Genomic DNA, 15,509 nt, shown 5'->3' with positions numbered 1-15,509 from the left:
CTGTGTTAATTTAGTTGGAGATGAGTAGTCATTCATCAATGTGGCTGTCTCCATTAGGCCAGCTGCTTCACATTAACCCTCCTGAATGGCTTGCATCCTGGATAAACCTGGGGTTATAGGCCTACACTCAGCTGCAGCCCCGGTATTTACTCTGAAGAAGAACTCCTCATTCTCTGCCAATCTAACACAAGAAAGGAGGCCATGCCTCTCTTGGGGGGGGGGTAACTGGATACTTTTTATACATTTTTAATGAAAGCTACATTTAAAGGATGTCTTACTCCTTTAGGTTAGAATTGCTTTGTTGTTCTTTAGCAGTAGTGGATTAATTGGATGAGGGAGGAAATGGGGGAATCCTGACTGGGAGATCTTATGTCACTGACAACTGTCTCAACACAGGATTTGGTCCTCATGGAGCCTGCACGTCTCTCGGCGACCATATTGGTTAATCCGTTGATTAGTGAATGGCCATTGTGTTACTGTGTGCCATTGTCACTCCAGGCAGTGAGGCACTCTTGTCAATGCCTCAGTCGGCACCTCATCACACGGCACTAATTGAGAGGTATTGTTTGGATGGGGCCTTCGGCTGAAACACTCACTACTATGGCGATTTGATTTATTAGGATCCCCATTAGCCGACGCCAATGGCGACAGCTAGTCTTACTGGGGTCCGACACATAACGAAAAATACATTACAGACAAGACTTTTACACTTATATTTTAAACACATTAACATGGTGTGTGTGTGTGTGTGCATATATGTTACACATGTCAGTACATACACACAACAAGTATGTCACATGGGGGAGAGGCATTGTGCTGTGAGGTGTTGCTTTATATATTTTTTAAACCAGGTTTGCTGTTAATTTGCGCAATATAAGATGGGTGTTCCATGCACTCATGTCTCTGTATAATACTTTACGTTTCCTTGAATTTGTTCTGGACCTGGAGACTGTGAAAATACACCTGGTGGCATTTCTGATGGGGTAAGTGTGTGTGTCAGAGCTGTGTGTAAGTTGACTATGCAAACAATTTGGAATTTCCAACACATTAATGTTTCTTATAAAAATAAGAAGTGATGCAGTCAGTCTTTCCTCAACTCTTAGGCAAGAGAGACTGGCATGCATAGTATTAATATTAGCCCTCTGATTACAATGAAGAGCAAGACGTGCGGCTCTGTTCTGGGCCAGCTGCAGCTTAACTAGGTATTTCTTTGCAGCACTTAACCATATGACATGACAATAATCAAGAGGTTAAATCTAGAGCCTGCAGGACTTACTTTGTGTGGTGTCAAAAAAGCAGAGCATCTCTTTATTACAGACAGACCTCTCCCCATCTTTACAACCATTGAATCTATATGTTTTGACCATGACAGTTTACAATCTAAGGTAACACCAAGTAATTTAGTCTCCACAACTTGTTCAACAACCACACCATTCATTACCAGATTCAGCTGAGGTCTAGAATTTAGGGAATGATTTGTACCAAATACAATGCTCTTAGTTTTAGAGATGTTCAGGACCAGTTTATTACTGGCCATCCATTCCGAAACAGACTGCAATTCTTTAAGGGTTTCAGTGACTTCATTAGCTGTGATTGTTGATGCGTATATGGTTGAATCATCAGCATACATAAACACACATGGTTTGTTTAATGCCAGTGATAAGGTCATTGGTAAAAATAGAAGAGATTAGAGGGCCTAGAGAGCTGCCCTGCGGGACACCACACTTTACATGTTTGACATTAGAGAAGCTTCCATTAAAGAAAACCCTCTGAGTTCTATTAGATAGATGGCTCTGAATCCATGATATGGCAGAGGTTGAAAAGCCATAACACAAGTTTTATCAACAACAGGTTATGGTCAATAATATCAAAGGCTGCACTGAAATCTAACAGTACAGCTCCCACAATCTTCTTATCAATTTCTTTCAACCAATCATCAGTCATTTGTGTCAATGCAGTACGTGTTGAGTGCCCTTCTCTATAAGCATGCTGAAAGTGTTCATTTGTTTACAGAGAAATAGCATTGTATTTGGTCAAACACCATTTACAGGCAGCAAGCTGATAGGTCTGCTGTTAGAACCAGTAAAGGCCGCTTTACCACTCTTGGGTAGCGAAATGACTTTGGTTTCCCTCCAGGCCTGAGGACAAAGACTTTCCTCTAGGCTCAGATTAAAGAAATGACAGGTAGGAGTGGCTATAGAGTCAGCTACCATCCTCAGTAGCTTTCCATCTAAGTTGTCAATGCCAGGAGGTTTGTCATTATTGATCGATGACAATATTTCCACCTCTCCCACACTAACTTTACAAAATTCAAACTTACAATGCTTTTCTTTCATTTTTTTTTTTATGCATGAGTACGATGGCTCACTGTTTGTTGTTGCCGTTTCCTGCCTAAGTTTACCCACTTTGCTAATAAAGTAATTATAAAAATAATTGGCAACATCATGGTTTTGTGATCAATAAGCCATCTGATTCAATGAAAGATGGAGTTGAATTTGTCTTTCTGCCCAAAATGTAATTTAAAGTACTCAAGTTTTTCCCATTCTTTATATAATTGATCTCCGCTTCATAATACAGTTTCTTTTTTTGTTGTTGAGTTTAGTCACGTAATTTCTGTTTGCATTAAGTCAGCCAGTCAGATGTGCAGCCAGACTTATTAGCCACTCCTTTTGCTCCATCTCTTTCAACCATACAGTTTTTCAATTTCTCATCAATCCATGGAGCCTTAACAGTTCTAACAAAATATTTTTTATTTATTTTTTATTTTAGGCCCAGCTTTTGGAACTTTGGATTTCCTGGATATAGCCACTATATTGTGATCACTGCAGCCAATGGGTGCGGATACAGCTTTAGGACAAAGTTCTACAGTATTAGTAAAAATGTGATCAATACATGTAGATGATCTTGTTCCTGTAGTGTTTGTAAATACCTGAACCAGATTACAGGCACTGGTTACAGTGAGAAGCTACCTCTTGAGCGGACAGGTTGATAAAAACCAGTCAATTATCAGGTCCCCAAGAAAGTAGACCTCTCTGTTTACATCACATACACTATCAAGCATTTCACACACATTATTTAGATACTGACTGTTAGCACTTGGTGGCCTATAGCAACATCCCAAAAGAAAAGGCTTTAGATGTGCCAGGTTAACCTGCAACCACAATACTTCAATAACACTTGACATAAGATCTCCTCTAAGCATTACAGGGATATGGCTCTGAATAAATATATATATATATATCTATATATATATATCTCAACACCTCCCTCTTAAGCATTCCTGTCTCTTCTATAGATGTTATATCCTTGTATTGCTACTGCTGTATCATCAAATTAATTATCTAAGTGAGTCTCAAATGCAAGTTATTGATTTCATGAACCTTATTTCTAAGGTTACGTATATATTAATGTGGGCTATTTTCAGCCCTTTCCTGGGTAGCTTATCAGAGATACAGACATAATATGGAAAGGGCAAACAAAGCAAGAGCAGTCCATTAATCAGTTGGTGTGTGTGTGCTGCTGTGTTGAAGCTACGAACCCATAAGCTTGGCTCTCATCACTTCCAGGCTTTTGGGAGGGTGGACAATGAGCCTGTCATGTCCCCGCCCGCTCAGGCAGCTTTTATGGCTGTGATAAGTTATTTCTTCTTCTGGCGAACAGCTTCAGGATAGTCCTTGTTGAGGAAGATGTACGTTCCTCTCAAGTTCTTGGCTCTTTCCAGAACAGCTACCTTGTCCTTGAACCTCAGGAACTTGACCGCTATCGGGCTGGTGGTAGGTTTTCCAGTCCTTTGGGCGCGCTCCACCTCAATCATCCTGTGGTCCATCTTCAGTTTCTCCGAGATCATTTCCCTCACTTTGTCCTCAGACTCCGAACAGGTCTCGTGAAGATTCTGCAATTACGTCCACAACCATGTTCCGCCTTCATTGTCCCTCGAGATGATCTGATTTCGCCGTCATTGTTATCATGGATTCACATACAGGACTGATGTGCTCTCTTAATGACTTACAGATTGCTGTCATCTTGCCGTTCTCCTGTTTAAAGTCATCGAGCTGACCCTGGGAGAACTGCAAACGTCCATTATTTTATTAGCTGACTCCACCAGTATTTGGACGCAACAGTTGAAGCCATTTTCTTGTTGTAACAACTGCTTGTAGAACTATATATTTTTGTTCATTTTAAAAGATCCTTCACCTATGATAGACACCACTGTCCTCAACGCTACTCCCGCTGGCTTTGGTCATTGTCATTGTAGCAACGTAGGTTCCGCTGTTACTCCTCGTAGTTCCAGACAGGGCAGGTTGCAGGTATATTGGAAACAACAAACAGCAGGGATCTAGACAGCCACAAGCCCGGGACAATCCGCGGTCCCAGCCACAATGGCTAACCGCGTCGCGGGCTGCGTTCAAGCCCTCAAGAAAACCCAGCTAGCTTGATAGGCAGCTGCTACTCCAAACAGCTCCTCAGACCCGGCCTTGGTCAGCAAGATCACAGGATAGATAGTAGCGGTCCCAGCAACTGATGCCAACTGCGTCGCGGGATCCAAACTCAAAAGTTAGTTAGCTAGTAACCAAACGTTTTCAATACTTTCCAAACTTTCCAAAACAACAAACCGAGCTCTCCTTCATTCCACCTTCAACAGGAAGTGACGTGTTGTGCAATGCGTTCAAGATGATCGCTTTCACCTGGTTAGTCTAGGTCATGGAAAGTGCAGGTGTTCTTTTATAGGTCAGCTTCTGTTTTTCGGAAACTACTGAGTAGCCTGAGAAAGGTTAGGCGAACATTAGACCATAACCTTACTACTACAGTAAGTGTTCTTTGAACAAAGACTTTCAATGTGACTGAATCTAAATGGATCAGATTTCTGTATATCACTGTGTTTCTCGTCAGGAAGGACTTTTAATTTGATAATGTAATGGAGAGGGTGATTAATAGTAATGTCATTAGCTGGCTCAATCCCTCAGGCAGCTCTGGGCTGGCTGGCTCAGCATGGAGCCTGATGTCAGTGTGAACCTTTCAGTGTCTGACTACCAGGAACTCCTCTGTTAATGTTTTGTTTCATAACCTGATAATGTAAAGTCTGCTTATCTGCAAAACACCCAGTCCTGTGTCCATGGACATATTGGCAAATCTGTACACACCAATGCATACATTTATGCTAAGCATTAACATTGGATAAAAGGACAATAAACAATTATTCTTTCACTATTTAATGGCACTAAAAAAAAAACAAGTGAAGCGAAATCAGCCAGCCTGTGACATGAGTTGAGTTCCCAGTTCTAGTATTTGTATTGGCAAAGAGCTGTGGCATGTTGACCGCTACAGCCAATTTTAGGTGGCAGGCCAGGCAGCAAGTCACATGTGACTGAGACTCTGCAGGGCGAAGAGGGGATGTGTGTTTTACACTACTGAATCAGCTTGGTCCAAGAAATGCATGTTTCCCTTTCTAAAGGATCTTGAAGGATCTAATCTCTACCCGACTCCATGTTAGAGGTATCTGTCTGGGCCTAGTAGTACTAGTCCTACTAGATTTGTTTGATAACTTGTGTTGTCCCTTGACCGTCGTAGTAACCGTGCATAAGTTCACTAGAGGCCTAGTGTCATTCCTGAGGTATGTTTAACACATGGTTTGTTCAGGCGTTTTAACACAGCATTGTTGAGTGCATAATAACTACCTAGCGCGAAGGTTGCTTAATAGCTGTTCTACCTTTTCCACCCTTTTCCTGTGTGGAGGGGCTGCCTGCCTTCCTCTCAGAGGAATGTGGGTGTGTCTGTCGTGTGTGTTTGACCTGCGGTGAGGGTTGAGAGCTGTGTAACACGCCTGACAACAGATCACAACACCTCAGTGCTCTATAGCTACGGTCTTTGTTTCAGGTTATTGGGAAGTTCTAGTCTCTACAGGATAAATAGGTGTTTTAGGTTTTCACAGGGAGTGAAGGTGTGGACAGTTTGGTGTCTCAGGTTTGGTGTTTTTGTATTTTTATATTAAGTAGCCTAAATATCTATTTCAGTGTTGTCTGCTGATGCTCTGTCCTTGTGAGTTGCAGAAATCACCGTTCACTTTTGGTCGTGCATGTAGTCTTATCCCAAGGTTTCAAGGTGTTTAGCTGCTAGCTAGTGAAGGTGGTCTACTTAGCCTGATGCTGGAGATGGCTTTTATTAGTGCTTTACCATATCATGTTCTTTTGAGAACCATAGATATAGAATGAAAATAGTTTTATGGCTTCAGTAACTGGGTGAGGGTCTACTACTGATTATAGCCTAAGATGCATATTGACTTGACTCACGTATAGACCCCAACGGTCGTTACTCCCAATAGATCGAGACCTATCCCTTTGGCTCTCACACAACATGGCTGCTTTATCAAATACTGCAACTCTGCCCAGAGAGGAGGGTTTTTAGAAAATGTTTTTAAACCACTCTCCCACACGCAAATCAGCTTACAGCCAGCCAGAGTAAATGCTAGAAAGGGCTGGCGTTTGTTTTAATCCCCTGCCTGGCCTCCAGGGATGCAGCCTGGCCTCTCTGAGAGAATGTCCTTGTAAGGAGAACATAACCTTCAGTGATGCCATAAGCCCATAGGGTAAACAACTGTATTTTACATAGATACAGTAGGGGCCCCATTAATGGGCTGCGAGTCCGATGCAAGCCTGTTTGAATGGAAGATGAGTGTAGCAGAGCAGTTATGTAGCCTACCTGAATGAACCGTAACAGTTTAACCTTCATCTTTTCGTGGGGGAGATGCGGTTTAGGCTGGGTCAGCTAGTGCTGTCAGATCCATCCTGTCAGGTCCAGGGCTACCTGCTGCCCCTACTTAAGGAGTTCAGTCTGTGCCCCGAGGCAGCCATTGTCACATCGTCTGACACGTGATGCAGCCAGCCAGCCACCCTAACCCAACCCAAACCGCTCCTGGCCACCTCTGCTGTGCTAGCCGCAGCTATGGAAGATCCAACTGCTCTGCCCTGATCTCTGGATCTGAGCATGGATTAGATGTGAACAGGGAACCACGTACGCCCCGGCGGATTACAGATTTGAAATATTAATCTCTTTGCATCTGCTTGCTCAGATCTGAGGGGCAGAGATATGACTGGGATTACAGGGTAGGAGGCCTGGGGAGACGCCAGAGGGGAACTCATGGATTAATACTAGGAAACTCTTCCAGAAAGGGTTTTCAAGTAGAAGTTAACTGACTGGCGTATTGTTGGGTGAATGCCAAGGAAGTGCCATAGTTCCCTAACCTCCTATATGGGATCCTATGGGGCTGTAGGAATGAGGGAGCATCATTTGGGTGAAAGGGGAGATGGGAATAGGGGCACTGACACACAGACACCGTTCAGGGATGTTTTTAGGCTGCAGGAGTCCGGGTGTTTTATTCTGTGACAGTTGGAGTAGACAAATCTGGAGTAGTAGGCAGTGATATCCCTCTAGAGTCCAGTGGAGACAGACTGTGCTCTGCCCTGTTTGAACAGAATGTCCCTGAGGCATTCCAAATCAAAGTAGGGTTCTGACTCATGCTTGGTCATTGTGTACATTACTACATTAACTCGCTGGCCTATATCTGAGCCATCCCACATCACTGTTCTACCCTATGAGAGTGGAGATAATAGCCACTCACTGAGGTTATGTGCCGATGTTAAAGCTTCCTACACAAATATCTCACCTGTTATGAAATGTGCCTGTATTTTACAGCCTCCTACCTCCCTACCAAGGCAAAGATTGACATCTAAAAACATATAGGCTAAATGGAACTATTGCATTTACCCAGATTCACTCTATAGCCATATGACTGTCAGATAACATAATGTCAGGCTTTTGACCCTGTTAGTTCCCATCCATACCACTAGGTGGCATGAAAACCATAAAGAGATGTGCATACAAACACAAACTTGTCACATCAATGATGTGTATGAACCATGGATGACTGACAGTGGGCGCTGTATTGAAGTTACCGCACAGCCATTTTGGTACTCCTCCATTGTAAAATAGATTTAGGAAGCTATAGAAATTTAACATCAACATTCGTTTTTGACAAGTATATTCTATTAATCACCTTAATGCATACTTTTAAATTCTATGTGAACTGAACATTAAAAAAAAAGTATTTAAAAAAAAAAAAGTATATGTATATGCGTATATATATATATATAACACACACACACACACACACACAGTTGAAGTCGGAAGTTTACATACAGTGGGGGAAAAAAGTATTAAGTCAGCCACCAATTGTGCAAGTTCTCCCACTTAAAAAGATGAGGCCTGTAATTTTCATCATAGTTACACGTCAACTATGACAGACAAATTGAGGAAAAAAAATCCAGAAAATCACATTGTAGGATTTTTAATGAATTTATTTGCAAATTATGGTGGAAAATAAGTATTTGGTCACCTACAAACAAGCAAGATTTCTGGCTCTCACAGACCTGTAACTTCTTCTTTAAGAGGCTCCTCTGTCCTCCACTCGTTACCTGTATTAATGGCACCTGTTTGAACTTGTTATCAGTATAAAAGACACCTGTCCACAACCTCAAACAGTCACACTCCAAACTCCACTATGGCCAAGACCAAAGAGCTGTCAAAGGACACCAGAAACAAAATTGTAGACCTGCACCAGGCTGGGAAGACTGAATCTGCAATAGGTAAGCAGCTTGGTTTGAAGAAATCAACTGTGGGAGCAATTATTAGGAAATGGAAGACATACAAGACCACTGATAATCTCCCTCGATCTGGGGCTCCACGCAAGATCTCACCCCGTGGGGTCAAAATGATCGGTGAGCAAAAATCCCAGAACCACACGGGGGGACCTAGTGAATGACCTGCAGAGAGCTGGGACCAAAGTAACAAAGCCTACCATCAGTAACACACTACGCCGCCAGGGACTCAAATCCTGCAGTGCCAGACGTGTCCCCCTGCTTAAGCCAGTACATGTCCAGGCCTGTCTGAAGTTTGCTAGAGTGCATTTGGATGATCCAGAAGAGGATTGGGAGAATGTCAGATGAAACCAAAATAGAACTTTTTTGGTAAAAACTCAACTCGTCGTGTTTGGAGGACAAAGAATGCTGAGTTGCATCCAAAGAACACCATACCTACTGTGAAGCATGGGGGTGGAAACATCATGCTTTGGGGCTGTTTTTCTGCAAAGGGACCAGGACGACTGATCAGTGTAAAGGAAAGAATGAATGGGGCCATGTATCGTGAGATTTTGAGTGAAAACCTCCTTCCATCAGCAAGGGCATTGAAGATGAAACGTGGCTGGGTCTTTAAGCATGACAATGATCCCAAACACACCGCCCGGGCAACGAAGGAGTGGCTTCGTAAGAAGCATTTCAAGGTCCTGGAGTGGCCTAGCCAGTCTCCAGATCTCAACCCCATAGAAAATCTTTGGAGGGAGTTGAAAGTCCGTGTTGCCCAGCGACAGCCCCAAAACATCACTGCTCTAGAGGAGACCTGCATGGAGGAATGGGCCAAAATACCAGCAACAGTGTGTGAAAACCTTGTGAAGACTTACAGACAACGTTTGACCTGTTTCATTGCCAACAAAGGGTATAAAACAAAGTATTGAGAAACTTTTGTTATTGACCAAATACTTATTTCCCACCATAATTTGCAAATAAATTCATTTAAAAATCCTAAAATGTGATTTTTTGTTCTCATTTTGTCTGTCATAGTTGACGTGTACCTATGATGAAAATTACAGGCCTCTCTCATCTTTTTAAGTGGGAGAACTTGCACAATTGGTGGCTGACTAAATACTTTTTTCCCCCACTGTACACTTAGGTTGGAGTCATTAAAACTTGTTTGTCAACCACTCCACAAATTTCCTTTTTAACAAACTATAGTTTTGGCAAGTCAGTTAGGACATCTACTTTGTGCATGACACAAGTAATTTTTCCAACAATTGTTTATAGACAGATTATTTCACTTATAATTCACTGTATCACAATTCCAGTGGGTCAGAAGTTTACATACACTAAGTTGACTGTGCCTTTAAACAGCTTGGAAAATTCCAGAAAATTATGTCATGGCTTTAGAAGCTTCTGATAGGCTAATTGACATCATTTGAGTCAATTGGAGGTGTGCCTGTGGATGTATTTCAAGGCATACCTTCAAACTCAGTGCCTCTTTGCTTGACACCATGGGAAAATCAAAAGAAATCAGCCAAGACCTCAGAAAAATAATTGTAGACCTCCACAAGTCTGGTTCATCCTTGGGAGCAATTTCCAAACGCCTGAAGGTACCATGTTCATCTGTACAAACAATAGTACGGAAGTATAAACACCATGGGACCACGCAGCCGTCATACCGCTCAGGAAGGAGACGCGTTCTGTCTCCTAGATATGAACGTACTTTGGTGCAAAAAGTGCAAATCAATCCCAGAACAACAGCAAAGGACCTTGTGAAGATGGAAACGGGTACAAAATCATCTATATCCACAGTAAAACGAGTCCTCTGTAGCTCAATTGGTAGAGCATGGCGCTTGTAACGCCAGGGTAGTGGGTTCGATCCCCGGGACCACCCATACGTAAAAATGTATGTACGCATGACTGTAAGTCGCTTTGGATAAAAGCGTCTGCTAAATGGCATATTATTATATTATAACCTGAAAAGTCGCTCAGCAAGGAAGAAGCCACTGCTCCAAAACCGGCATAAAAAAGCCAGACTACGGTTTGCAACTGCACATGGGGACAAATATCGTACTTTTTGGAGAAATGTCCTCTGGTCTGATTAAACAAAATAGTACTGTTTGGCCATAATGACCATCGTTATGTTTGGAGGAAAAAGGGGGGGGGCTTGCAAGCTAAAGAACACCATCCCAACTGTGAAGCATTGGGGTGGCAGCATCATGCTGTGGGGGTGCTTTGCTGCAGGAGGGACTGGTGCACTTCACAAAATAGATGGCATCATGAGGAAGGAAAATTATGTGGATATATTGAAGCAACATCTCAAGACATCAGTCAGGAAGTTAAAGCTTGGTTGCAAATGGGTCTTCCAAATGGACAATGACCCTAAGCATACTTCCAAAGTTGTGGCAAAATGGCTTAAGGACAACAAAGTCAAGGTATTGGAGTGGCCATCACAAAGCCCTGACCTCAATCCTATAGAAAATGTTTGGGCGGAACTGAAAAAGCGTGTGCGAGCAAGGCCTACAAACCTGATTCAGTTACACCAGCTCTGTCAGGAGGAATGGGCCAAAATTCACCCAACTTATTGTGGGAAGCTTGTGGAAGGCTACCCGAAACGTTTGACCCAAGTTAAACAATTTAAAGGCAATGCTACCAAATACTAATTGAGTGTATGCAAACTTCTGACCCACTGGGAATGTGATGAAAGAAATAAAAGCTGAAATAAATCATTCTCTCTACTATTATTCTGACATTTCACATTCTTAAAATAAAGTGCTGATCCTAACTGACCTAAGACAGGGAATTTTTACTAGGATTTAATGTCAGGACTAAGGTGTATGTAAACTTCCGACTTCAACTGTGTGTGTACGTACACACACACACACACACACACACACACATATATGTATGTAACTTGTCAAGGGTGTGTATTTTATTTATGGGACTTGTATTCATCAAGGGCAGGGAAACACACTACCTCTTCACAAATCACTTGACAATAAACCACATAAATCTACATGAGGTGTTGTGATATGATCTGTGTCTTCCTGAGAATGTTCAGCAGGAAGTCAACACAGCAGGTCTTTGGTAATTACGATGACTCAGTTTGGCTACTTTGTAGTTTCAAGCTGATTTTACTGTAGCCTCCGGTGGGCTGATGTTGGGGTTTCAGGTGATGACTGCACAATTGTCTTGACCACAACAATGCCTTTTGTATTGCAACTGCTGTAAAAAAATATAAGTGAATGGTGATGTGACACGGTGTACTTTCTCAGAGATGTGCGTCAAACATTTTTATTGTGATATTGCTTGGAAATTTACAACAAATTTATAGAATTTTGAGGTTTGACACCTTTTTTAATAGTGGGCTATATAGTGCCACTGGCATAGGTTTTGTCCTACTTGAAATGTAATATGCTTATTAGAACCCATTAGCCATTTTCACTTTTAATAAAGAGCTAACTTGTAATTTTTTGGTTCAACACTGACCTCTCTCTTCTCTCTTCAGGGTACAGTGTTTAGCCTGGAGGAGGAGCAAGGCGTGATCATAACCGAGGACAGCAACGACATCTACATCCTGTCTGGAGAGCAGCTTCCTGGCCAGCTCAGTCCCCCCGCATCGCTGCTGGGCACCGGAGACAGCAGTGGGCCGGGCAGCTGGCAAACGGAGAGCTTACCCGTGTCTCTGGCAGGCAACGATTCCTGGGCACAGGTGAGCATGATGGACCACCCCGAAGACGTCAAGAGTCTGGACAGCAACGAGGGCGCCCTGGCTGAGGAGCGCAGTGAGAACAACTCCTCCAACTCTGACATCGTGCATGTGGAGCGAGAGGACGCAGAGGAGGGTGAGGGCGGGGCCGAGTTGCAGGAGAGCATGCTGAGCGTGCTGGGGACGGAGAGCGAGCTGGCTGAGCTGAGGGCGGAGTTTAGGGATGACACTCCGCCTCCTGTCCTAGCAGCCCCAGAGCCTGTGGTGGTATATCTTGAGGAGCCGGTCATCATAGAGACGCCTGCTCCCCTGTCGGCGGTTCGGTCAGAGCCGCGTGCCCCATCCCCTGTCCCAGTGTCAGAGCCCCCTGCTCCAGCCCGTATGGTTGAGCCTGCCCCTGTTGTGGAGGCAGCACCCCCATACCCCGCCAAGGCGCCCTCTACTCCCCCACCAGCAGAGCCAGTTCCAGAACCAGAGCCCGTTCCAGAACCAGTCGCAGCACCACCCCAACCAGAGCCCGTTCCAGAGCCAGATCCAGAGGAGCCCCAGCCTGAACCTCAGTCAGAGACTGTGCTGGAGCTGGCTGCAGCGCCCATCCTGGAGGCACTCCCAGCCCCTGTGGAGGCCCCTGTGGCCCCTGCCGAGGAGCCCCCGGTGCAGACGGAACCAGAGCCCAAGTCAGAGATCCCAGTGCTGCTGTATGGTGGAGCCGCTCTGGTGGCCCTAGCTGCTGTGGTGGCCTGGGGAGTCATGACCTACCGGAAGAAGTAGCCTAGCAGGAAGAACCGGGCCCCAGACCTCCCCTCCTCCCTGGTCCCTGCCTGGTTCACTGCTGGTAATCGGGGCTGCTGTGCTGCCACCACCAGGTGGACACACCATGTGAACAATTACTTATTTTCCCTCTCTCCATTTTTGTTTTCCCCGTTCTCATCTCTGCTCATCTGGCGTTTTGAGATGTTTGTCTTCAGTTGTACATTGCTGCCTCCAACCCATCAACTCTCAAACTGGAAAGGACATTTGTATTATTTTTTTCTCACGGTTTCTCTGTTGTTTTCCAGGTGCTTGGTTCTGTTCTGTGCCATCCGGATGCACGTCACAGATACACCCTGTATGTTACCCTCTCGGCTGGAGCTTGGGGTACCTCTTTGTCCTTAGAGCCTAGTGGGTGTAGCGCAGAAGAGTCAGAATTCCCTGTTCTGTTGCAAGGAAGGGAAGGGAAAAGGGTAGCTATTCCAATATTCATATAGAAAAATCTAAGTTCTGACCACATTATGTCCTCTGAAAAGCAAACCTTTCTTCAAGGATTAGATGGGCATGGTTTTTTATTTTTACGGGCAATTAACTGATCATGATTAGACTTTTGATTAGTTTTTAGAATTACAGTATGTATGTGATATAAGAATATAAGATTAACTGTACTGGAGACCCTGATGTGCCTATAGAAGTATGTCTGCAGAATTGAGCCCCATAAAGGGACAATATTGTTCATAAAGCACTTGATTGGGATTAATAATATCACACTAAAATGGGAAATAGATACACTACATGACCAAAGGTATGTGGACACCTGCTCATCGAACATCTCATTCCAAAATCATGGGCATTAATATGGAGTTGGTCCCCTCTTTGCTGCTATAACAGCCTCCACTCTTCTGGGAAGGCTTTCCACTAGATGTTGGAACATTGCTGTGGGGACTTGCTTCCATTCAGCCACGAGCATTAGTGAGGATGGGCACCGATGTTGGGCGATTAGGCCTGACTTGCAGTCTGCGTTCCAATTCATCCCAAAGGTGTTCGATGGGGTTGAGGTCAGGGCTCTGTCCAGGCCAGTCAAGTTCTTCCACACCGATCTCGACAAACCATTTCTGTATGGACCTCGCTTTGTGCACGGGGCATTGTCATGCTAAAACAGGAAAGGGCCTTCCCCGAACTGTTGCCACAAAGTTGGAAGCACAGAATCGTATAGAATGTCATTGTATGTTGTAGCATTAAGATCTCCCTTCACTGGAACTAAGGGGCCAAGCCCGAACCATGAAATACAGCCCCAGACCATTATTCCTCCTCCACCAAACTTTACAGTTGGCACTATGCATTGGGGCAGGTAGCGTTCTCCTGGCATCCGCCAAACCCAGATTTGTCTGTCGGGACTGCCAGATGGTGAAGCGTGATTCATCGCTTCAGAGTCCAATGGCGGCGAGCTTTACACCACTCCAGCAGACGCTTAGCCTTGCGCATGGTGATCTTAGGCTTGTGTGCTGCTGCTCGGCCATGGAAACCCATTTCATGAAGCTCCTGACAAACTGTTCTTGTGCTGACGTTGCTTCCAGAGGCAGTTTGGAACTCGTTAGTGAGTGTTGCAACCGAGGACAGACGATTTTTACACGCTGCGCGCTTCATCACTCGGCGGTCAGGTTCCGTGAGCTTGTGTGGCCTACCGCTTCGCAGCTGAGCCGTTGTTGCTCCTCGACGTTACCACTTCACAAGAACAGCACTTCTAGTTGACTGTGGCAGCTCTAGCAGGGCAGAAATTTGACTTACTGACTTGTTGGAAAGGTGGCATCCTATGAAGGTGCCACTTTGAAAGTCACTGAGCTCTTCAGTAAGGCCGTTCTACTGCCAATGTTTGTCTATGGAGATTGCATGGGTGTGTGCTTGGTTTTATACACCTGTCAGTAACGGGTGTGGCTGAAATAGCTGAATCCACTCATTTGAAGGGGTGTCCACATACTTTTGTGTGTGTATATAGTGTATGTTTATCTACTTTTTTTCTTTCCTTTATTAAATGCTGATCGCCGGTCACTTACTACACCACCTGATGATAAATGTTATTTTGGGAAGTTTTGGGAAATTGAGGGCTTCCACTTTAAGATGTGAATAGGATGCCATGACTCAAAGGCCAACTACTCTTCACAATGAATATATCAGTTACTAATTTCAGTCATTTAGTAAACAGACTCCTGTGTCTCTGTTATCGCTTTAGATAGTTATGATTTGTGGTCATATTGCAGTAGTATAATGACTGCAATGAAATTGTTTTTTAATGGGGAAAAGAAAAGAAAGGGGGACAAGATCACCGCAGTTCACAGCCGGAGTGCCGTTTGATTACTAACCATCTCCTTAAATAGATGTTTAGATTATCTGCTATAAAACTGTCAATGGTCACTATCAACCTTGTG

The 15,509-nt window shown here is 44.0% G+C and overlaps 1 protein-coding gene across 3 annotated transcripts in view; it reads left to right on the top strand.

Annotated features, from left to right (window-relative positions):
* The window catches only part of bcl2l13 (BCL2 like 13), a 50,069-nt gene extending 36,207 nt beyond the window's left edge, over positions 1-13,862 (top strand). For all 3 annotated transcript variants that reach the window (XM_041838163.2, XM_041838162.2, XM_041838161.2), the window contains exon 7: positions 12,133-13,862. In XM_041838163.2, coding sequence (XP_041694097.1) covers positions 12,133-13,104 — 972 coding nt within the window. In that variant the 3' untranslated portion in view covers positions 13,105-13,862. The remainder of the gene's footprint in view (positions 1-12,132) is intronic.
* Positions 13,863-15,509: the final 1,647 nt, after the last annotated feature.

The sequence above is a fragment of the Coregonus clupeaformis genome, chromosome 19 (genome assembly GCF_020615455.1).
Source record: "Coregonus clupeaformis isolate EN_2021a chromosome 19, ASM2061545v1, whole genome shotgun sequence".
NCBI lineage: Eukaryota > Metazoa > Chordata > Actinopteri > Salmoniformes > Salmonidae > Coregonus > Coregonus clupeaformis.
Note: the sequence above shows the minus strand (reverse complement) of the source record. Positions and strands in the feature narration are given on the sequence as shown.